This window comes from Hemicordylus capensis, chromosome 6, assembly GCF_027244095.1.
Source record: "Hemicordylus capensis ecotype Gifberg chromosome 6, rHemCap1.1.pri, whole genome shotgun sequence".
NCBI classification, from domain to species: Eukaryota; Metazoa; Chordata; class Lepidosauria; order Squamata; family Cordylidae; genus Hemicordylus; species Hemicordylus capensis.
This window is the reverse complement of record NC_069662.1, coordinates 156541298-156567072: the sequence shown is the minus strand read 5'-3', so window position 1 is coordinate 156567072 and position 25775 is coordinate 156541298. Positions and strand designations below refer to the sequence as shown.

General features: G+C 42.7%; 1 protein-coding gene across 9 annotated transcripts in view; it reads left to right on the top strand.

Moving 5' to 3' along the window:
* RBM33 (RNA binding motif protein 33) overlaps positions 1 to 25775 on the top strand; it is a 136573-nt gene that overhangs the window by 43887 nt on the left and 66911 nt on the right. For all 9 annotated transcript variants that reach the window (XM_053260043.1, XM_053260047.1, XM_053260038.1 and 6 more), the window contains 3 exons: positions 677 to 885; positions 2190 to 2442; positions 3369 to 3427. In XM_053260043.1, the coding sequence (XP_053116018.1) occupies positions 677 to 885; positions 2190 to 2442; positions 3369 to 3427 (521 nt within the window). The remainder of the gene's footprint in view (positions 1 to 676; positions 886 to 2189; positions 2443 to 3368; positions 3428 to 25775) is intronic.

Below are 25775 nucleotides of genomic sequence, written 5' to 3'. Positions count from 1 at the left end.
GTAAAGGGGATAAAGAGAACCCCATTTAAGTCTCTCTCCCCATTGTTCATCACTAAGTCTGGTAAGATGAATGTTGACCATTATTTGCCATAATTAGGTTATTGGGAGCCCCTTTGGGACAGGAAACCATCTTCTCATTCTTTTTGCTATATGTATCCCTTTGTGAACTTCTGTGTTGCAAAGCAAAATATAGATATTGTAAAGAACAATTGTGGCAGATCTGTATAAGGAACTATTTTTAATGTTCCTGTCTCGCTTATAAATGCTTATGGGTTGGATCCAAAGGTTCCTGTCATACAGCAGGAGGAAGGAGGAAATATTTGGAACCAACCCCCTGTTTCAAAAACCAGATTTTGTTTTAAACTTTAGTGGGGAGGAAGTGTGTGTTAAAATTCAGTAACTTTGGTGCGGGACCCCACTTAATGGAATAAAACCTATTTTTATTCTCACCAAATTATAAGTGTACATTTCTGTTTGCATCTCTCTTGTATCATTCTGTTTAAAAGGATACAAGAAAACTACTATATTAGTTAAGTCTTAATGGATCAGGGTGCATACTGTATTATCAAAGGGACCTGCGTAATTTGGATGTGGCTGAAGGGAATTCTTTTTATCACTTTGGTCTTGTAATCCTCCTGATAAATCTCTAAATGTAGCCATTTCTCTCATATAATAGAACTTTCTGCAGAAGCCAAAGCAGCGTTGCATGAATTTGAAGAGAGGGAAAGACAACTGAAACAGGGCCGTTATGGCTCAAGAAGAGGAGCAAGGCGAGGAGGACCTTTAATGTATCGTGGAATGGGAGAACAAAGAAGAGACAACAATGAAAGGGGAAGAATGAAGGATCACAGGCCTGCACTGCTGGCAACTCAGACAGCTGTTACGGTAGCCTTAATGCAGGGGTGGTGAGGGGGTGATATTTTTAAGCAAAGTTGTGGAGAAAACAGTCTGCCTTTATGCAGCTTCTGAAGGTTGAGCTAAAGGAGAAGATTCTGTAGGTGCATAAGCGCCCCCCCCCCCTGCAAAAAAGAAAAAAAAACAAACCCACCAAAAAGACATGCCACTGTTGGACTGTAAAATATACATCATTGTCTATCCTGCATTGTTGTCTTTGTCTGCTTTGGACTTGAAGTTTGGCTGACAATCTGGATAATTTATTTTAGGTGTTCTCAAGAGCCATCCAGAGTGGCCTGCCATGTGCAGAAAACTGCTGTCAGAAATGAATAAATAATAATAAAAATATCCACATCTCAGTAGGGCACATCAAGCTAGTGGCTCAGTTTTCCACTCCATGGCTGGTAAAGCATGTATAGGAGTAATTGCACCATAAACGTTAGCTGTTCCTTCTAGAAGTGATCTGTGTCTGGATTTGTTTGAAGTGGTAACTTAAAGTTGTGGAACTGCTTCTTTACAACAGAAGGCAAATTCTAAAGATAAAGTGTGCCGTCAAGTCGATTTTGACTCCTGGCGCCCACAGAGCCCTGTAGTTTTCTTGGGTAGAATACAGGAGAGGTTTACCATTGCCTCCTCCCACGCAGCATGGTGTTTCCCATAGTCTGGGAAACATATCAGTGGGGATTCAAACCGGCAACCTTCTGCTTCTCAGTCAAGCATTTCCCTGCTGCTCCACTTAAGGCGACTAAGGCTCATTCTAGCAGGAAAACATGAACATGCCTCGGTATATGTAAGAAGAGCCCTGCGGGATCAGACCAAGAGTCTGTCCAGTTCAGCATTCTAATTCCAGTAGTGTTCAGGCAGATACTTCTAGGAAGCCCAGAACTGGGGTGAAGGCAGTGCCCCAGCTCATCCCCCAGAGCTGAAATTCAGAGGCGTGTACTGCCTTTGAACCTGGAGGTTTAGCTGACATGGTTATTACCATATTTGAAGATGACGCTGAATTTAAGACGACTCCCTTAAAAAGTAGAGGTTAAATGTGTGTTTACTGCATTTACTCAAAAGGAAAAGAACTCTGAATTTAAGACAACCTCCTGATTTTCTAATATCAACACACTTCAGTTAAATACAGAAGTAGTTTAATACACCTGTCCTCCATGAATTTATCTAACTTCCCACATAAACATTCTCAGAGGAAGCTTCCTATGGTCTTTGAGGGGGTGGCAGCTGCCATTTTTTAAGCTTTAAAGTAATAGGGTTCCAAGTGCAAATTTCTTCTTCTTTTATCATTTCAGGCCCATTCACAGAGGATGTTTCCTCATCAGCAACCCATTAGGAATCTGTTTCAGCAGCAGCAACAGCTACAAGGTCTGCTACCTCTCCCGCCTCAGCATCATACACCACCACCTCCTCCCCAAGGGATTCATATGCCACCCCAGCAAGAAACACCAAGAATATTGATGACTCCTCCTCCAGTGACGTCTCAGCAGCCCAAAAATATACACATCAACCCGCACTTCAAAGGAACTGTAGTGACGCCTGTGCAAGGTGAGAGTTGCTCAAAGGAAGTTTTGGGCATGTCACAGAACACCGGTAAAACTACACACACTTGCATAGTTTTGTCTTGCATCATTTCTCTCCCATATTATAGCTGCAGTCCAATTTAATTATTGGCACGCATTTCTCTTGCCTCCAGTTCTGCAGACTGAATGGGAGTGGAGAGACAAGGGCTGTTGCAGAATGAAAAACAGGAAAAAAATATTATGTGCGTGTTAGACTTTGAATACATTGCCTTGGGGACTGCTTCCATTGTGAATTTTGCACAGCAATATTTTAAATTCAAGCATTGTTTGCCAGCAACAATGACACATTTCAAGTCTCCCTTAGAACAATGGATTCAATGCCTCTATCCAACATTCCTGCTGTCCTCAGTCTCTGCATGTGTCCATATTTTTGTTGGTTCGGTTCTTGCAAAACTGATCCTGATAGTCTGAAAACATATTTTGAAGTACAAAAAGGTTTACAAAATAAGCCAATACAAGCAAATTAGCTAATTTGCACAAATCTGGATAATTGGTTGCCTTGATGTTTCAACTGGACTCTTCCCTCCCCACCCCCAAGCAGAATGTGCAAAGTCTTACAATGCTTCTGAAGCAATGCACTATCAATTTGGTCTCTAATTCAGTTTTTGGGTGATATAGAATTTGGAACCAACACTGCAAATTCACTTCAGAGCAAATATCCACATGTAATTTAATTGCATATAGATTGTTTGTTTAATTCTCAAAGTGGAGAATTGTACACTTTGTAGTCTATGCCATCAGAATCCTAATTGCCCTGTTGCATGCTGTTAGCAAATTTTGCCTGCCTGCAGCGATGAGGAGGCAGCTGCCTGCGAATATAACTGCTTATAAAAATGGCCTGGAGTCTTGGCTAAAACAAATTGATTTAAGAGGTGTGCTCCTTGTTTTTAGTGCCCTTGCTGCCAGTCCCAACCCAGCCAAGACCTGCTGTAGGACCCCAGAGATTTCCTGTGAGTAGCAGCTGTTTTGTCTTCTCTGATATGGATAAGCATACATTTGCAAAGAAATATTAATATGGCAAATAGAAGCAGTGCCAGTGAAATATAATTTTAAGGATTTGTAAATATTGACAATGATCTGTGCAGTAGAAAATTGTTTGTTAAAAGCTTAAGGTCAATGAATTTTTGAAAGCAGAATTAGTTTTGTTTAATTGTAAAATTGTTGAACCAGTCTCTCCAATGGAGAGTGTCTTTAAATTAAAAAAAAAAAGAAAGCACCAGCTTGTGCTGGGGGGTGGGGGCGGGGACCCTCTGTCCATTACTGTTTTTTCAATGTAAATAGGAGGATTGCTTATTTAATATAAAGGGCATACTAAACACACCATGTTTGAAAGGCTCCATATTCATAATAATGTAAACATTAGATCTGTTCCTGTATATGTGGCTATTTTATTTAATATATCAGAAGTTGATCTGACACTGCCTGACCCTCCCCTCTTCCTTATCTTTGGCTTCTGAAACACACTAACCAGCGCTTTCTCTTGGCTAATCCACCACCCTTGATTGATTAGTTCTCTGAATGGCATTGAGTACACACAATCCTATTGCTATTCATATTCTTGTAGTATGTAAATTTCACAAAATTCGTTTTTCAGTCTAGTATTGCTTCAGTTACAATTTCTTCACGGTCAGCATCAAAGCGCATAGAGAGGATATTTGGAGAGTATTGTTGCCTTCATTTGTCAGATTTGTAGGCCCAGCTACTTTCAGCAAAATTTCAGTACTGACACATCTTAAAAGAAAATTTAACCATGAAGGATTTGTGCAAGTAGTAGTGATACGTTCAAGTTGTATTTATTTGTGAATAAAATATGTGTGTGTGAGTGTCTTCTTTCTGTCTGATAGATTTAAACAAAAATTGGTGAAAAGTACAAAATGTACTGAAAACATGGGAGTGGATTTGTGATTTCCATATTCTATAATAGGAGGATTATTTCTCTTTTAAAAGATGCTTATCTAATCAATTACTATGCCTGCTCTCTGTGAGGGATTACTGATACTCATAGTAATTACAGAATTTATATTAAACTATATTATATTTATTAACATGCTAGAAATGTTTTGAAACCTATGGACAGCTTGATAGTATTACAAAGCTCTTTTTAATGAAAGATCCGGTGTGTGTCTGTGTGTTTAAAGCTATCACAGCTTTAGTCTTTAACTAACCAGAGGTGGTATTTTTCATATAATTTTTTTAGAAAGAAAAGATGATTGTGCATTGGCCATATTCCTTTCTAAAAGAAACACAAATCTTAGGTGTCGACAACCTCCTATTAATTGGCAAAGCTTAAAAGTTTATTAAAATAATGGAACATGTATTGTGACTATCGGTCACTGAAATACTGTCATAAAGTGAACCATCCTGAGGACCAGAGATGACCTGCCTGTCATCACAGTTGTGACCACAATCCCAAACATGAAACATGGCCGAGCAAGTTCTGTAACTGATTTGGCACCATATGACATTAAGGGCACAGACACAAGCACCTTAATTGTGAGGAATGTGGAACAAATGTATTTACTGAAAGAGCCCCTTAGTTGGCAAAAGGGTGGTGGTCCCTTTGCCTTTCTAGAATGCACATTTATTAAAGGCATTTGCATTCTGCTTTTCCCTCTTAGGAAAACTACCAAAGGTACATGACACACAACCTAATAGGTTAGCACAATGCTGCTATGCCAAACTACTGCTCAGTCTGAGTTTGTATTCCAAACTAGTGTTGCGCCAGCACAGATATGTTTGTCCTTGCACCAAAAGGAACCTAACCTCTGCCATGCCTCATGTATTTACCAGGAACTTCTTTGCAATAGCAAAATTTTGGAAATCCCTCTGATTTGGCATAGCTGCACAATCTTGTGCTAGTTGAACTTTGTGCATTGTTAAAGCACAGCGTTAGGATACTGGCCTGGGGTGAAATAAAATGGGACATTACCTAGACTAAAATTAGTCATGTCTTTCATGATAGTGAAGTGGTGCAGCGGGGCAGTGCTTGACTAACAAGCAGATGGTTGTTGGTTCGAATTCCTGCTTGTATGTTTCCCAGACTATGAAAAACATCTATATTGGGCAGCAGTGATATAGGAAGATGCTGAAAGGCATCATTTCATACTGTGCAGGAGGAGGCAATTGTAAACCCCTCCTGTACCATTCTACCAAAGAAAAACCTGAGGGCTCTGTGGGCACCAGGAGTCAAAATTGACTTGACAGCACACCTTACCTTTACTTCACCTGTAGGACTCCTGTTGGTGCCCTAGGAATCTAAAATGTGTTCCTAACAATAACAGTTGAGCAGTATCTTTTCTCTCCCCCCCCTTAACGCGTGCGTGTGCACGCGCGCACGCACACACACACACACACACACACACACGCACGCATAGACGCATTGTGGTTATAATTTAAATTCCCCTGGTCCAAATAAAGGAGCCCAGTCTGTTGGCTGCTAGTTTATCATACTTGCTGTGCACTGTTGCCAGAAGAAGGGAGGAGGAACAAAACATGGTCGTTGCTGAACTGGAGCTGAGGAAAAGGGAGGACTGTCTTGTTTAACTTATTTATGTTGGGTAGAATTCTAAAGGTTGCTGAATCTATAGGTATGATCTAGTAACTTTGTATGATACAGAAAAATGACCAGCTGAATGGCAGTGCATTGTCTATTTAAAAGTGCCGAGAGCTTTCAGACTCCAATTACAGAATGACCCCCCCGAAGCACAGATCTGCCTTGCGGGGTAATCTGGTTTTATATATGCACTGAAGTGATAAGTGACATTTGTCTCCTCTCCTCTCCGCCTCAGATTTTGCCATTTCAGCTGTTTCATTACACTTAGAATATTTTAAGAATACAACGAATATTTATATACCACCTTTCAACCAAAGTTCCCAAAGCAATTTACTTAGATAGATGGTAATTAATTAATTAATTAATCCACTGGAGGGATGTGGTGGTGGTGGTTGCTGTTATTTTCAAACCCAAATAATTGCAACTGGAGAAATTCATGTAAATGTGCTTAATTTTGATTAAATTCCATATTTTTGAATTCACATCCCTAACTATGAACACACTTAGTATATCATATAAGCATATCTTCATATAGCTATCCAAATAGGTTATAAACCTTTCACTGGGCAGAATATAATTTCTTTTTGCTGTCAGGTGACCTCAAAATTAATTACCCTGTTGACCATACCCAAGCTGACTAGCACCCCCCCCCCCAAAAAAAGTAATAGAAATTGTTGAGATCTGAGAGCAACATCTAGATTAGTTGATCATGAATAAGCACCATGGAAATCATTGACAAGTTAGACATAACTAACTTAGTCTGGATGTTTTCCACCATGGTGGTGAAAAGTCACAGATTTAAGAAATCATGTCATTTTAGTTGGTGACTAGAAAGGTTTGCTTTTTCAAAAAAGGGCCATGCTACATATTAAAGCAAGCTCCAGTTTGGCCCAGTATACACTCAGCAAGAAACTGCAGCCAGTCCTGATTCCATGAAGAGTAGACCTGTATGATGCACATCTTTGCCATGATTTTGCATTTTTACATCTGGGAGTGGAATATATCAGGTGTGTCCTCTTGATGTGCAATTAAGCCCTTATAAAGCTAGTGTCAATGAGTTTCAGAGGTGTCTTGCAATTGAAGTTCTGAGTATTTGAGTGATAGCTATTTTGTTTAGATGTTTTACATCAGACAATGGGGATGGGGGGGGGCCTGTTCTACTTCTACCACAGTGTTTCTGCTTTTATTATGGCTGTGCTATTCAAACAGCAACAGTAAATGAAATTTTCACTCTATTACTGTGCAGCAGCAGTGGCAAATCCCACGTAGTATGGAAAGCATTTTGTTTTCCTTTTAACATGATACAAGGTATCAGGTGGTCATGATTGACATTTCTTGGATAGAGCTTTATATGGCATTTCATGCAAATCATGTTTGAATGAGACTGCTGAATCAAATTACATTTCTCTCCTATTACAGCTCCTGCAGATGTGCAACTGAGCTTCCTCTGCATCTACTGGCAAGCTTGCCTTGTGAGCACTTGCCGTTTTCACCACTTGTCTACCTAGTCCTATAATTACAGCCTTTACAATAGTGATGGAGTGATGAAAGTTTTCTCTTATCAGATCTATAAGTAGTAGCAGGGAAATTAAGCGCAGGATCCCCCCCCCCCGCCCCCACTGTCAAACTGTGTCAGGCTTGCAGAGGGGTAATGCAATTTAAAATGCAGGTGACATAACAAACATCCTCCATTTGCTAGTGGGCTTCTGATTAATCACTATTACCATATATTATCATACCATCAAATTTAATCATATCAGTGAATTCCCATCTGCAGGAGGAGCAGCAGAAGCTAAACCTGATGGTAACAGCTATTAAACAAGAGTAGAAAAGAGGTCTCCTAAAATGAAGTAACCCTTTCCCTGTGTTCTCTCCATGGAGCATTCATTTTACAGCTGATAAAATCAAGCCAATTGCTGTGGATTTAAGCATCCTGAATGGAAAATGCATCTCTGTCTAACTTTGTCAATGGAATCTTAAAAATAAGGTATTTTAATTGTAAAAATTTGGTTGGCCGATCATTAACACATTTAGAAGAATTTAAATTAACATAGACAAAACTTGGAGTTACATAAGTTATTTTTGCAGGGTTGGGATTTTATTCCCATCATTACTATTACTATCATATTATTTGAAGTACACATCAGAATATAAGCTAAACTATCTGCTCCAAATATTCTTACCTGCAGCAGTGTTGAAATGAATGTGCCATCATTCTTGTACTGTGCTTCACTTTGCAGTGAATCTAAAACAGGAGCTTTGAGGGGATAAGAGCTACTTTAATTTAAATTGGAGCTGGTCAAGAGGCCTCAACACCTAGAATTTTGTCAAGCACCTTACCTTTCAAAATGCATCTGTATATATCCCAGAAAGCACTGGGAAAAGTAAGACTATGAAAAGGTGGGATAGTTAGAAAAGATAGTGGCCAACATGCACACTATTACGCAGATAGTGCTCACTGTGGTAACACTACTGTGAGCTTGGAAGGCAGCGAGGACTCTGCACAAGCAGCATCTCTGCAGTTTCTCCCATTGTGCCAAATGGAAGAAACTGCGGGGACACTGCTTGCCCATGCAGCGGTGTCCTCACTGTCTTCTGAGCCTGCAGTAGTGCACACTGTCTTTGTAACGGTGCATCATGTTGGCCAATGTGCTCGAAACTTTTCAGCTAGTAATTGATGTACAAATTCCCTTTGCAGACAGACAGCAGATGCCATTTCTTATAGTGTGTGTGTGTGTGTGTGTGTATGTATGTGTGTGTGTATATATATATATATATATATAGAGAGAGAGAGAGAGAGAGAGAGAGAGAGAATATATACACACACACATCTGTCTGTCTATCTATCTATCTGGCTTAAAAACACATCAATGGAGAGAAAGTTTCAGTGACTATTATCTGTGTTCGCTGAATTAAACCTCCATATTTTGACAGCGGTATCCCTAACGTGTACCAGACTTGCAACAAATGGCAGGATGCATTATTTTCAATCTTGTAGTATAGCCTTTCACCCTCTTCTTATTAGGGATGTGAAAAATGTCTAGACTGTGAAATGTTTTGACTCGAAATGGGCAGTTTCAAGTGTATTGCACTCAAAACAGAATGCCCTCTTTCAAAAGGGCCTATTTCAAACTCAGAGCAGAAGAACCCCTGTTTTGATCAAAACATTTCAATGTTTCGAGTGCCATTTTGCAGGCCTGTTTTTCCCTTGCTGATTGGCTTTCTGTTACTGGCTTCCGATTGGATTGTGGTCTCCTTGCTGACTGGTTAGCTTGTTATACAAATCAAGTGTTTCCATGAGCAACTATGCCCCTGTTGGCGGAGGGGAGGGGGAACACAAAGGAGGGAATTTTAAATTGTATGTAAAGGGACTGGGGGGCAGAGAGAGTTCTTATTCTGTGCCTCTCTTGAAGAAGAGGATACCTCAGGACAGAAGAGGAGGAAGGAAGGTTTGATTTGGTGGTTTTCTTTTCTCAGCACTGAGTATATTATGCTGTGCTATTGCTGCTATAACTATATGGTTTTGGTGGATCTCAGATTGACCAAGGCAGAACCTGGGTGCCCACCTTGAGTTGTGATTTGTTTTGTTTGTGTGGTAGTGCTGTGGCAAGAAATTGACAGTTGCTGCTATGTGTGTGTCATTTAGTGTAATATTGCTTGGTGATTGCTGTGATGAGCTTCATGTCTGACCTTGAGACTAACTTGTGCTTCACTCACTGCTTTGGTCGGCTCTGCATTGCAAGGTACACTCAGTCAAGAATGTGGCTGAAGTTGCTCTAGTTGAACTTATGGCTATGCTTGCTGCTAAGTAAGGGTGCTGCTGTGACAGTTGTTTCAATTTTAGGAAGTAACATAAAGGTTGTGCTGTTGAGTCGGTGTCTACTTCTGGTGTCCACAGAGCCATGTGGTTTTCTTGGTGGAATACAGGAGGGTCTACCATTGGCTTCTCCCGCATAGTATGAGATAATGCAATTCAGCACCTTCCTATATCGCTGCTGCCCAATATAGGATTTTCCCATATTCTGGGAAACACACCAGCGGGGATTTGAACCAACAGCTTCCTGCTCTCTATGCATGTTACTTCCCCACTGCGCCATTAGGTGACTGTAACATAAGGAGTCATAATTGTTTGTGTGTGAGCAACTTGTGCCAACAATTTTGCTGCAGCACGAACAGACATCATCAGTATAAGGCCCTACCCTTTGGTCTCTCACCGGCCCCCAGGGTGTTCACCAAGCTCATAGTGGCACTGGTGGTACACATGCATCTCCAGGGCCTTCACCTTTACCTTTTCAGGTCCTCATCCCTCGGCCTAGCACAAAAGCACATCCAGCAGGTATTGCTGGTCAGTGACCGAAATAAAGATATCTATCTATCATCCAGCAGGTCATCGACATCCTCAAGGAACATGGCTTCATTATCAACTACAGCAAGTGTTCCCTAACCCCCTCCCAGTCTTTGGATCACCTGGGAGTAACCATTCAGACATGCATGAGATCCATCACCCTCACATCAGACAGGAAGGCCAGGCTCCGCTCCCTGTCTAGTCTGTCTAGTGCAGTCGCGCCCTTCTGCGGACTCCTTGGCAGCATGATTTTTTATCTAGACATCGTTCCCTGGGCCAGGTGGCACTCCAGATCACTATTGTGGGCCCTCCCACCTCACCAGGATGACATCCTGGTCTCCAATCACGTACAGGTGCCAGTCGCGCCATCCTTGCGTCATTCACTGGACTGGTGGTCGTCCTCAGCACTGGACCAGTGCACTCGTCATAATGCCTCAGAGGGCGCTAGTCACAACCGACACCAGCAACACCAGGTGGGGAGCCCACTGCGGTTACCTGTTTGTCCAGGGCACCTGCACTACCACAGAAGCTCGCCACAGCATCAACTGGATGGAGCTCAGAGCCGTACGCCTAGCCTTACTGCAGTTTACAGTACCTGCTAGGTCGCCACATCTTGATCCAGACAGACAACGTGGCAACCAAGGCACACATCAACAGGCAGGGAGGCACCAGGTCCTGGTCCCTCATGGAAGAATCCAACCAGCTCTTTGCATGAGCAGAGACACACCTGGCATCACTTCCCGCAGAACATCTCTGAGAGCAGGACAATATTCATGTGGACTGGCTCATCAGGCACCAGGTGGATCAGGAGGAATGGCACCTACATCCAGAGGTGTTCCAGCTGATAGTATGGCACTTTGACTAGCCGAACTTGGACCTCTGTGCATCACCAACCAGCAACCAGACACTGGCCTTTTTCAGCAGATACACCTGTCCCCAAGCAGCAGAGATAGGTGCACTGGTGACACCGTGGCCATTGGGACTCAACAATGCCTTCCCACCCATAGCCTTAATTCCCCACATTCTCCAGCAATTCAGGGGCCAACCTTCCCCTCTCCTTTTAGCGACACCCTTTTGGCCATGCAGACTGTGGCTCTCGGATCTCCAGGCCCTGGCAGCCAGGGCTCCGCTTCCATTGCCAGATCATCACAATCTCCTCTCTTAAGGACCCTTGCTACACCCCGATCCGTCCTAGCTTCAGCTTCCTCCTTGGCTACTGAATGTGCCATACTAGCCGCCAAATGCATACAGGATGTCACCCGCAGACAGTTCACTATACGTATCTACCAGACCACCTGGTTTGCATTCCTGGACTGGACCAAACGTAAGAAGTGTGAACCACTCAAGGTTTCAGTTCCACAACTTCTAGACCTCCTTCAGTTGGGCCTAGACAAGGGGCTCAGACCAGTCACCTTGAGGTGCCAAGCCTCAGTCTTATTCTCAGTCCTCAGGCCCCAAGCCAGGGAATTGCTTGAGACCCATCCGGACATCACACATTTACTCAAGGGAGCAAACAATCTGGCACCTCCCACAGTGCACAGATTTTCCACATGGAATCTCAACAAGGTGCTGAATCAGGCTCTTCTTGAGTATCTGCTTTTAAAAATCTTGGGGCGGCAGAGTTCCTCCCTGCCACCCCTGCCCCCATTGTTGTCCTTCTAAGCTTGAAACGAAGAAGCGCTAGCGGCGCGCATGTGCTCTTTGTGGCGCGTGTACTTGTTTATGTGGCGTGTGTGCACCAGCGGTTGAAGATGAGTGCGCGTGCCGTGAAGGGCGCATGCGCGCTGATAGCACTTCTTCGTTTCAAGCTTAGAAGGACGACGACGGGGGCAGGGGCGGCAGGGAGGAACTCTGCCGCCCCAAGAAGATTTTTTAAAGCACCAGCGCCGGAGGGGGAAGAGCGGCGGGGGGGGGGGAAGTACTACCACCCCCCCGCTTAAAGAGACAGTCCCCCGCCCTTCCGGACCGCTGGAATTCCGGACAGGTCCGGAGGGCTTTTCCATTGCCCCGAACCAAACCTTGCACACTACTATTTTTGGGCCCATTCACTCATCTTCACTGAAGTTTCTTACCTATAAAGTCCTCTTCCTAGTCGCAATCACTTTGGCCAGGAGAGTCTCAGAACTGGGAGTGCTTTCTATACGTGAGCACCTCTGCATTTTCCAACCGGACTCTGTAGTGCTTAAGCCCAATCCATCTTTCCATCCTAAAGTGAACTTCGCTTTCCACCATAATCAAGACATAGTACTTCTGTCCTTTGGTCCTGAACCAGTTCATCCCAGGGAAGTCATGTGGCACAAACTGGATGTGAGACGGGCTCTGAAGATGTATCTACATAGGACTAAGGGGCTCCGATGCACCAATGCCCTCTTTGTGTCCTTCCAACAAGCTTCCCTAGGAACTAAGCCATCTAAGGTCTCCTTGGCACACTGGATCAAGGCTTGTATCACCTTAACCTATAAGACCCTTCATCTCATTCCTCTTATGAAGATTACTGCACACTCCACCAGAAGCGCAGCCACTTCTGCAGCATTTTCAGTTAACGCACCTATCAAGGACATCTGCAGTACAGCCACATGGACCTCAGTCTCTCCCTTTGTGTGACACTACAAGCTCTCCATGCATCAGTCACCCAGGCAGCTCATGGTGCTTCAACAAGTGGTTTCATACTAACACCTCTTTATTCTGCCTCTTCTATCCTCATCCCCTTTCTCCCATCCTGATATACCACTGTGGTATGTCCCATTTAAAGGGATACCCTCTGTCACCAGGAGAGAAAGGAACATTGGTAGTCTTACTTTGAAGGTTCTTTCTTGCCGGTGAATGGAGGATATCCAACCCACCCACCTGCGCTGGTGGGTCAAATATGATTTTTTCTGATCAGGTTAATTTGGACCTCCTGCCTCATGTTTTGTTCCTGCCATGTTATCCTTGTTGGACATTTTTTGATTGTTCGTATTGTTCTTTTCTCAGCTACTAACATATGTACACTCCTTATTCAGACCTACACAGTACACTCTCGGTACTGCTAGAGTCGGTACAATTATCTGTGCCCTCTTTGACACTTTGCCTCCTGTGTTAGTTTGTTTGCATTATTTAGGTGCTTACCTGTTTTTTCTTCTGGAGTCGAAGTCTTCATTTCACTGCACCGTTGTGTAACAGGTGGTAAAGAGCGCACACATCCTGACACACACACCCCATTTTAGCCAAGCCATGCCTTCCATTGCCCTCAAAAGACATCAGTTAAGGTGTCTCTCACAAAAGCTTATGGGATGAGGCCTCTCTGGGCTCCCCTGTAACTTGAGCATTGTGAATAGCAGCTACTTAAAATTTCAAACAATATAGACCTCTCTCGAGGACTGGATTTCATGAAAACCTTGTCTTGTGAATGGTTCCATCATGAGGCCGGTTAAGGACCACCATGCATTTGGGAAACCTTAATGGTTAGAGTGTTGGACTAGGACCGGGAAGGCCCACATTTGAATCTCCATTCAACCATGAAACTCACGTGGTGACTCTGGGCCAGTCATGAATCTCTCAGCCTAACATACCTCACAGGGTTGTTGTGAGGATAAAAATAAGCATGTACACCGCTCTGAGCTCCTCGGAGAAAGAACGGGATATAAATGTAAAAAATAAAAATAATAAACATGGAGCCCATCTCATATTGGAGGCATTTGTGTGACCGTTGCATGTGGCTTTAGACCTGGGATGATTGAATTGCACTAGAGTTATTTCCACTAAAGAAGGTAAAGTCTTGGGGCTGCAAAATTAAGAGGATTAACATTTTGTGAGAGGCAGCTATAGTTTTAACTGTGTCATAGGTTATAGTAGTCATTGGCTCTTTGTATTTATGCCATTATAATAAGAAATAATAGAGTATCCCCATCTCCCACTTTGGTGTCAGTGGCATTCTTGTAGCCTCTTTGCATTTTAAGTGAGATTAACAAATGAACATGTTGTAGAGGCAGGGTGTAATTTATTGAAAGATTCATGAAGTTTCAATGACACTGTTAAGGTATTTAATTAGTCTCTTTGGAAAAAAAAGTATAGAGTGACCCTTTTAGGAAAGCTGATAAGTCATATAATAGCTGTTAGATCCTCTTTATTCCTTGCTTTATAAGATTAACTTTGTGCTAAGCAATTTATGCTAAGTTTTCTCTTTTATTGGTAGCCAAAGTTATCAGTGGTTCATGAATAGATTATAGCAGATAGCATCATGTAATTAACAAGAGATGCCAAAAAGTAAAAAATACAATTTGTGTAGGAATTGTATGAGAGAGGATGTTAATTTCTTAACTAGGAAGGATATTTGAGGGGATAAAAAGGAAAGCAAAACAGTGTAATTCTTTAACAGGATTAAGGTAACCTTATCTCATGTTCTTTCAGAAAGTAGGATTGTCTGTGTATGTGGAAGTCATGTTCAATGAGCCATTCAGATCTCCATAACAAACTGTAGACAAAAGTTAGTATTGAGGTTTTGCGAAAGTAATTGATAATGCTCATGCTATTCCTTGGATATGACTTATAATGAAGGTACATATAAGAGGAATTGCTGAAGAATGCCTGGAAAATCACTTTAGAAGCATTGGTGAGCCATCACTTGCAGTACATGATTTATGATAGCCAAAGGATGGCTTAGTCAATGTCATATAGAGCAGCAGCACTTCATTGATCAGTTGGCTAAGTACTTCTGGGCTGGCTTAAGAGGTGTTCTCCCCTCTCTTCTCTCAGAGAATACCCCTTTTATGGTGGTGCCTGCTGTGATGCATATGTTCTTAATCTAAAAACTGCGTGTGGTTTTTCTTCAAAACTGTTCTATTCATATGCATACGCAATCATGTCAACTCTCTCTAACCGGATGACAGCCTGGACTTCAAACGTCGAGGCTTGAATGTAAAATCTGTGTCAAACATGAAATTTGGAGAGTTGGTGGCTAAGAATGTGCTGTGCACAAGACGTTCCGACATTATCTCGCCTCTGCAATGAACTTACTTGACCTTCAGCAAGTTACCCTCTCTTTCCTTAGTGCTTCCCATCTGTGGCAGGAGATAACATCAATCTACCTTACAGGGTGGCTGTAAGGATTGCTGAGATAATGTACTCATAGTTTCCCCTATTATACTATAACCCTGTGTATTGTACAGAGTGCTAACTTCTAAAATAAAATGGAGGAAAAGCATTGTTTCCATTTGTTATCTGCACCACCAGACTTGGACTTGTTTCTTTGCCCTGAGTTGTGTAGACGAGAGGAGCTACTGCTAGTTAATACAAACTTTACAAACTGCCTTGGCAGGAAGAAGGAAGGTTTTCTTGCTGTCAGGGTTAGCAACTGCTGGCTTTTAAATTCTACAGTACAAGGTATGTTGAGATGGGGAGGCAGGTGGGTCACCAGCTGGAAGAATTGTCCAATCATTGAGCTGACCTGAGCCCATTGGTTCGAAGAGAGGAGAGGGTGGGAGTGTATGGCTGAGGGGCAAAGAAGGAAGCAGCTCTGTGAACCAGGTGTAACCCCCTCCCCCACCGAAATGTGTGTACAGGTGAAACTCGGAAAATTAGAATATCGTGCAAAAGTCCATTAATTTCAGTAATGCAAATTAAAAGGTGAAACTGATATATGAGACAGACGCATTACATGCAAAGCAAGATAAGTCAAGCCTTAATTTGTTATAATTGTGATGATCATGGCGTACAGCTCATGAAAACCCCAAATCCACAATCCCAGAAAATTAGAATATTACATGGAACCAAGAAGACAAGGATTGTAAAATAGAACAACATCGGACCTCTGAAAAGTATAAGCATGCATATGTATTCAGTACTTGATTTGGGCCCCTTTTGCAGCAATTACTGCCTCAATGCGGCGTGGCATGGATGCTATCAGCCTGTGGCACTGATGAGGTGTTATGGAAGACCAGGATGCTTCATTAGCAGCCTTCAGCTCTTCTGCATTGTTTGGTCTCATGTCTCTCATCCTTCTCTCGGCAATGCCCCATAGATTCTCTATGGGGTCAGGTCAGGCGAGTTTGCTGGCCAGTCAAGCACAGTACACTGTATACTTTTCAGAGGTCCGATATTGTTCTATTCTACAATCCTTGTCTTCTTGGTTCCATGTAATATTCTAATTTTCTGAGATTGTGGATTTGGGGTTTTCATGAGCTGTACGCCATGATCATCACAATTATAACAAATTAAGGCTTGACTTATCTCGCTTTGCATGTAATGCGTCTGTCTCATATATCAGTTTCACCTTTTAATTTGCATTACTGAAATTAATGGACTTTTGCACGATATTCTAATTTTCCGAGTTTCATCTGTATCTGTGTATTGTGCGCAATGAATTGAGGCTGTTTAAAGGGGCAGAAAGCATATTATAATAGAGGGGGGACTATGGCATTATGGTGAAATCCTGCTAATTTACTCTATGTAAATGCTATTGGATGATGGTGATGGAACATCAGATTCTGTGAAAGGTGCCTCTGTTTAAATGGGCATAAGATGCTTGCATCCTTCAAGCTCTAAAGTTTGTAGCTGACTGTTCTCTTATAAGGACACATTCTGAAGACTCTGGTGACTGACAGTACATTTTTAGAATTATTATTTTTATTGATTGATTGATTGATTTGTATACTGCCCTTCCAAAATGGCTCAGGGCTTGATTTCCAGTTGCAGCAAGCCAGACTTGTGGGATGGTGCTGCCTATCCCGGTTTCTTTGACTTAAAAAGAAGCGGCATCATTTATAACAAACTGTTGATATAACAAACTGTTGTTTGCACTAAATGGGAGTTCAAGAGACGCAATTAGAGTGTGTTGGGGAAAGGGTGCACAGGCCCAAAATGTGGTTTGGTGTATTATATTAATCAAGCCTAGGTATGTGTGGGCAGGCGGCCTTTTCACCAGTATTTATTTTTTATCCAACCCTTTCTCCAAGGAACTCAGGGCAGTGCACATGGTTTCCCACCTTCAGTGTTATCCTGACATCTCCACTGTTAAGCTGTAAGTTATTGACTGGCCCACCCAGTGTACTTCATGGCCAAGGAAGGGTTTGCACTTGGGTCTCCTTGATCCAAGTCCAATACTCAGAGTCTATACTTGGTCCCAATCTTACAAGAAAGTGTGGCAGAGCATGATCCTGCTCACTAGTCCTGACCTATCTCCTGTCCATATATTGGATATAACATTGCAATAAGCCTTACACAGATCCCAATGTATATAATTCTTATCCCTACAAATGCTTGGATGTAGGGCAGGTTGAGGATCTGTGCCAAGGAGGCAAGCCTGATCTTGTTCACCCACTGCGCTGGTTGTTACTTTGATTAGAGCATCAAAAATGGGACAAAGCCTCAACTGTATGTGTTGTCCTACAAAGCTATGAGTCTCTTCAGTTTAGTTGGTGATAACCTAGATCTGTTAAGTGCTATGATTTGGAAAATACAAAGAATTACAATCAGTTTTGTCTGGTCACAAAAGAATGTTGTTTATAGGCCTTGCTGCATTTTGAACTGACCAGATGAATCCACCACAAAAGGTACTGCTCTGAATATCTGGGTGTATTCTGTGTCTGTTACAGTATGCTTGTTTTCCTTCAACTGGATACACACTTTGTTGTGCTGCTGAGGGAAAATATAAATATTCTGAATTATGCATTCTAATTAACTAGAATGTAAAAATGCTAATGGATAATCACCTCATTTCAAGTTCTGAAAAACTATTTTGATATTTCAGTACTGCTTACTGTCAGTAATTTTTTTGTATGGGTTTGCCCTGAACCCAGTGATACTGAAGTACTTGACAGTCCACAGGATTGGTGTGTGTGTGTGTGTGTGTGTGTGTTTGGGGGCTGTTAATCAATGCATCTGTAGTTCATGTCTGCCACAAAGCTAGTGGTTGTGTGTTGTACTGGATATATCTTGGGATCGGTGTTCTCTCTAATTTTTTTTAATCTGTGCACAGAATGAGTTTTTTCTGGACTTCTTCCAATTTTTTCTGGGCAGCGGTATCAAGGCAGTGTGTGCACGCATGCATGCAGAGTGGGACCTTCCTGATTTAACCTGAGCGTGATCTAAAATTAACTGAGCAGACATCAGAAAATGTGTGAGCGTGCACACATGCACAAACCTTAGGATGCACACAGTGCTTGGGATTTCCAACTTAAATATGAAAAATGGATCTGTAGCGTGATCCCTAGGATGTTCATAAGCCTGGTTTATGCGCCTGCACAAGACACAGGTGCAGTATCCATGCTCCTCATGGAGCTCACACACTGTCACTCTTGCTGTTTATTTCAGCAGTTAGAGTGCCCTTCCTTTAGTTTCTTTCTCACTGCTGAAGCATTTACCTCCTCAGCTAGGGCTCCTCAGTTGGATTTGTGAGAGAGAGAGATTGGTGAAGTATGTTTGACTTAGTGTTAACATAAGAACAGCCCTGCCGGATCAGGCCCAAGGCCCATCTAGTCCAGCATTCTGTTTCGCACAGTGGCCCACCAGATGCCGCTGGAAGCCACAGACAGGAGTTGAGGGCGTGCCCTCTCTCCTGCTATTATTCCCCTGCAACTGGTACTCAGAGGCACCCTGCCCTTGATGCTGGAGGTGGCCCACAGCCCTCCGACTAGTAGCCATTGATAGACCTCTCATCCATGAAGTCATCCAAACCCCTCTTAAAGCCATCCAGGTTGTTGGCTGTCACCACGTCCTGTGGCAGAGAGTTCCACAAGTGGATCACGTGCTGTGTGAAAAAGTACCTCCTTTTGTTGGTCCTAGACCTCCTGGCAATCAATTTCATGGAGTGACCCCTGGTTCTAGTGTTGTGTGAGAGGGAAAAGAATCTCTCTCTCTCCTCTTTCTCCACACCATGCATGATTTTATAGACCTCTATCATGTCTCCCCACAGACGTCTTTTTTCTAAACTAAAAAGCCCCAGGTGTTGTAGTCTTGCCTCATAAGAAAGGTGTTCTAGGCCCCTGATCGTGTTGACGACTACTCTTATTGCTAAATGGACTTGTTTTTGTTGACTGATTTTGACTGTTTTCCTGGTTTGGTGCAGCTTATTTTTGTGTTCTGATTTCACAATGGATGTTAGGAAAACTTTTAAGAAGTGCAAGGATTGTCGGGGAAGGTTGCCCTCGATGGATCAGCATGACTCCTGTTTATTCTGTTTAGTCGAGATAATACAAGGACCTGCAGAATTTGCACATCCTTCTCTCATTAAACTTTAAAAAACTGGGCACTTCGCCGCTGGGCAGCTTTGTACGAGCAAGCGCTTCACCCCCCAACACCGATTCTGCACTCTCCATAGCCATAGTTGTCGATATTGACCTCTGTGTCAACACCGACTAAACCATTGGTGTCTACTTCAGCTTCAAGATTGACATCAGGGAAGCATATGTTCAAACACCCAGCAGAGGTCTTGAAATGTTTTGCCTCCAGGAGTCACCATAGGAAACATAAAAATAAAAGATCCTTAGATGAGGAACTGCTTTCAGAGTCACCGTAGAAGTGAAGACCCATGAGTCGTCTGATGCTTCGGCATCAAAGTCCACTCTATGATCACTGTCCCCTTCAGGGGTTCAAATGGTGGTGCAGACATCTCCACTGTTTGATGCCGAAGCAGATGTCAACATCGACATTGTTGTCTGAGTCAGCCTCAACAGCTAACCCGCAACCACCCTTTGATGTTGACACTGAAGCGGACATCGACCTCGGTGTTGAAGGAGCAAGCTTCGGACCCGGTGCCAGCGTTGACAGTGACTGTGTCAAGCCACTTGTCTCCATTGCTGGATCTGTCAGCATCGATGGGAATGGAGTCTCGTTTGCAAGGTCATCCTTCTCCATCGATGTTGATCATGAATGTTGAGGAAGAAATTCTAACAGGGGAGGGCATTGGTCTATATCAGGCTGTTACCCATCCTTGCTTTCTTGGTTAGACTCTACTTAAAGTACCCTGTTGGTTTTGACAATTACAGGATTTTAAAGTAAAGGACTGTATGTGGATGGTGATGTTGAGGAAGATATTATTCCCATTCTTAAGACGACTCCTATGTCTCCAGCTAAATATCACTCTCCAAGAAGCCCTCAGCATTTGGGTCATGCGTCTGCATTGGGTGATGCACATAGGGCTTTTACACAGTGCTTGCAATGCTGCATCTACTCCGGTTACTGGAGTTCACCAGCATCACTGAGTTCACCAGCATCACCACCACAGCTGCAGTAGAAAACCAGCTAGGGTTCAAGAATATCACTGTGCTATGTCTCCAGAATTACCATATGACAACTACCATCTGTGGAAGGCACAGGATCTGTTTCCTTGGAGAGAATGAGAGGTGACAGGAGTAACCAGTTTCAGACAACTCGGGATGGCTCCATTTGCAATCCAGAGGCAGAAGGGTGACAGCCTGTTTAAAGTCCCTACTACAGTTGCATGTCCTTCATTAAAGTTTCTGCCTACATCGACTGCAGTTTCACATACTCAAGCTACACCTGCTAAGGACGTGCTGATGATCTCTGGGGAGACCAGCCATGTTCAGGGTACATGTGTTTCAGATATGTCTGCTCAGGCAATTCAAGAGGAGGAGAGATTCTCCTCTGCAGAATATTCTACATCTTCCTCTGATTTGGATAGTGGATATGCTGCAACAGATCACCCTTCTGACCCATCTCTGGATGAAAATGTACTGTCTAGACCTGTCTCCCCCACTGAGGTGTTGAAGGCATATCTTGTGCAGGTGTCTGAGATGTCTGAAGTTTTGGGGCAAACTTCAGAAATTAAAGACCCTGTCTATGACTTTATGGCAGTTTCTCACTTTGCACAATCAGTTGCTCTACCTTTGTACCCTGTCATTACAAAGGCTGTATAGGACGTACTCAATACTGCAACTAGAACGTTTGTACCAATTGTAAGAGGAGGATGGCTCTTAACATCCCACACGAAACTCATTAGTGATGGACTGTGCAACTTCAAGCAAGTCTGGCTGTTGACACTCTGTGCCAGTACATAAGGAAGGCTGCAAAATTGATAATATGGGTACTGTGTTTCTGTCAATTAAGGTTGCAAATTATATAGCCTGTATGGCTAAATTCCACCACTCAATCTGGAAACGTTTGCAACTGGACATAAAGGACCTACCAAAGGGATTTTGTCAGAAGTTCAAAGATACCATTGCTAAGTCCACAAATATCACATGCCAACATCTTAGTACAGCAAAGCATTTAGCAGAGACAGAGTCAAGGTCACTGGCAATCGCTGTTTCGTTGAGAAGATATGCATGGCTATGTTCTGTGAACCTGCAGTTGGATATGAAGGAGAAAATCAAGGGCCTTCCAGTGGCCCCTCTAATTTTTTTTCATCTCTGTGCGGAAGGAGTTTTGTTCTAGGAGGCAGTATCAGAACAATGGGGCCTTCATGATTCAACCTGAGTAGGATCTAAAATGAGCGGACATCCAAAAACCTGTGAGCGCATGCACATGCCTTAGAGGGAACAGTGGGGCCTTCCCTTTGACAGAAAGGGCTTGTTTAGTGAAGAGACTGACATGATGGAGCAGTTAAAACAATCAAAATATACTGCAAAACATTTACATTTTCTAGTTCTTAGTCTTATTCGTCTTACCAGAATAAGCCCTCTAACCACCAACATCATTCTTTTAAGCCACCAGTAGGGCTTATAGGAGACTCTATCATCAATATCAGTGAAGGAGCTGGGCACCAAAGGCAAATAACAAGGCTCTCATAGTAAAGCAACAGGAGCCAAGCAAACAGCATCTCTGATGTTTTGACAGTTCTATCGGATTCCATAGAAACTTCCACCTCTATAAAGCCAGCAAGTTATATACCTGCATGGCAAAACATAACATCAGATGCATGGGGTTCTGTGCATTGTCAATACCAGCTATACAATAGAGTTCAAAACTCTACATGTTTATGCAGTATACAGTATACTCCTGCAAATTCTACTCTAATAGAGAAAGTGAAGGTTTTGTTGGGAAAGGGTGCTATTGCCTCAGTACAGTGGATTTGTCAGAGAAGAGTTCTACTCTCGTTACTTTCAAATCCTCAAGAGGGATGGTGTCGTCCAGCCCATAATGTTTTTGAGGTGGTTGAACATATATGTCCATACAAAGGAGTTTTGTATGATAACCCTGCAAGGTATCCTACTGTTCCTTTACAAGGAGGAATGGCTTGCAACATTGGATTTAAAAGATGCAAGCTTCCATATAGGCATTCAAAGCAGCCACAGAAAGAAAGTATTTGAGATTCACAGTGGGAAGTGCAGTGTACCAATACATTGTAATTCCATTCGGTTTGTCAACCGCTCCAAGAGGTTTTACAAAATGCATGAGTGCAAATATTGCTCATCTATGAATGGAGGGAATTACGATGCTTCCATACCTCGAATATTGGGTCCTGGCAGCAGGTGAGGAAAATGAGTTATGTCCTCAGATAAAGTATGTACTGCCTCTCTCGGAAGATCTGGGGATCCAGGTAAACTGGAAGAAGTCTCATCTCTCCCCTGTGAAAAGGATACAATACATTGGGTCAATCTTGGACACACATAAAGAGCATTATTATTATTATTATTATTATTATTATTATTATTATTATTAGCCTTCCAAAAATGGCTCAGGGCAGTTTACACAGAGAAATAAGAAAGAAAGAAAGGAAGGAAGGAAGGAAGGATCCCTGTCCCCAAAGGGCTCACAATCTAAAAGAAACATAAGATAGACACCAGCAATAGTCACTTGGAGGCATTGTGCTGAAGGTGGATAGGGCCAGTTACTCTCCCCCTGCTAAATAAAGAGAATCACCACGTTAAAAGGTGCCTCTTTGCCAAGTTAGCAGGGGTTACCAAACGAAGGGTACTTACTGATTTAAAAAAACTTGATTAAAGTCGTTCACCGTAACTTATGATCTGTAAGTGATCTGTAGACATTCGTAAGATCCTCCCATCCTCCCCGCAGCAGTAGATGAATAGACTTTATGATAAAATAGTAGATCATAGTAGATGATAGACTTTACTGTGTTCTCTGGAAGATTTTGTGGGATGATTGTCATATGTAGGTGGTAGTCCAGGAACCAAAGGAATGGCACTCCAGCGACTGAAATAAACAGTCATGCTGAGCATGAGAGGTGGTGCATGAGTGCCGTGAGGAGCATGGATATTCCTTTCTGGTGACTCAAAAGACCAACACTGGCAGTTAAAATGCTTATTCCTGTAAGATGAGTAAGACTGTACTAGAAATTATCTGTAGATATTCATAAGATCCTCCCTGCAGGATTTCGTCAGTGGAATAACCAAGGTCCTTGTGGCGCTTATGCACTGCCCCATTGTGTTTGGTGTGGCTGTTTATTTCTGCGGTTGGAGTTCCCTTTCTTTGGTTCCTGAACAGCCGCCTCCATGTGATGATCATCCCACAAAGTCTTCCAGATAGCACTGTTGAGTCTTTATTCATTTACTGCTGCGACCGGGGGTGGGGGATGGGAGGGTCTTATGAATGTCTACAGATCATAAGTTACAGGTAAGCAGCCTGTTGATCTGTAGCATGATCCATAGGACATTCATAAGCCTGGGTATTTAGCAATCTTTCCCAGGAGGAGGGTGCAGTAAGCTATTGCAAAATTCTCTTCAAGACTTCCCTTCCAAAATTAGGCTCCGCAGCAGAACATAGGTCAATTGCATAGTGTTTTGCAAAGAGTGGTTCAGACAAATGTGTTGCTGCCTTACCGATATCTTCCATTTGGATCCCTGAGAGATGTGCCGCTGATGTTGCATAAGCCCTAGTAGAGTGAGCTCTAACTGTGTGTGGTAGTTCTACCTTCTGAACCTTGTATGAATCTGTCCAGCCAATTGGATAGGCATTGCCTTGATATAGGATGCCCTTTGATCTACCCTTATAGCCTACAAACAGTTGCTTACTCTTACGATAGCCCTTATTCCTATCTAAGTAAAATAAGAGTGATCTGTGAACATCCAGTGCTTGTAAAGATATCTCTAGAGGTGTTGTAGGGTTTCTGAAAAATGTAAAGCCCATGAAAGGCTCAAGTGTTCAATTGGTTGTCTAAATGTAGGATATACATTATTTAACCCATTCAGGAATCTTTTACAATCTGAATGGGAAAACACAGTCCTGCCATCCCTTCCCTTATGTTTTGAGGATATCGCTGCCATGTAGACCTTCAGAGAGACATTAGTCAAACCACTGCCTTTTAAACTGGTCAAATATAAAAGTTTGTGTCTAATAGTCATACCCTTGGAAGTAAAATCCTGTATGCCTGCATATGACTTAAAAATCTCTTCAACTTGTCAGCATAATTATGCCTAGTGGAGGCATAACGCAATCCACAATGATTGTATTATGGGCATTCATATTTCAGCTGGAGCCATACAACTTTAATTCATCTCGTTTCAATAGTGATCAGTAGTAATCAACCAGTCATGTTCCCTGGTGGATCATATTATGCCTGTCTCTTGTTGAAAAGTATTCTGTCTAGAGGCTGACTCTCCAAGTGTCAGCTTTAGAGTCCTTAGATTGGGATGTAGAAGATCTCTGTCTTGGGACAGTAGAACTGGACGTTGAGGTAGCCACCAGTACCAGTGTGCTGACTTTTGAGGCAAAAGCGGAAACCACTTTGGGCACAGCCACCAGTGGTTTCCACCAGTGGCGTGGTCCACCAGTGTTGACCAAGGGGTCAACAGAATGCCCAGCAGAGGATAAGGAGGAAACATGTAAATAGTCAATTCCTCCCACTCCATTGGAATGCATCCCCCGTTGAAAGTTTTCCCAGACCTGGAGCAATACTTGGGACATTTTTTGTTCTGTTGCAACCAGATCCAGTATCTGATTCCCCCAGCAGTTGAATATTTTTATGTATTCCTGAAAAATCTCTCATTTGTAGTGCTGCAAGTCCATTGCTATCTTGCTTAAATTGTCCACAGAGCAGAGTATTTTCTGTTCTTTTTATGTGCAGAGCAGTCGTGTAAATCTGCCAAACTATGCACCAATTCCCACAGGGTGCAGAGCGATCAGAAGACCGTACCCCCTTGTCTGTTCAAGTAGGCAACGGCAGTTGTCTTTCTGTTCCACCACCCCTTGAAGTAAGGGAAATAAATACTTTAATGCTTGGAACACTGCTAACAGTTCCAGAAAACTTATGTGAAACTTTCTTGTCTCCTCCATATTCCCTGTGTTAAGCAGCTCTCACCGTGTGTCCCTCATTCTGAGAGGGACACAACGGTTTTAACCCTGGCAGTAGGAGTCAGAACCTTAAATGGAATCCTCTCCAGCAAGTTTCTGTCCAGAGTTGTCCACTGCAGGGAGTGTAGGACCCATACAGGGATATGCAGATACATCTGTTGACTGTCTATATTGGGTTGGAAAACAGAGAGGAACCATAATTGAAGAGATAATG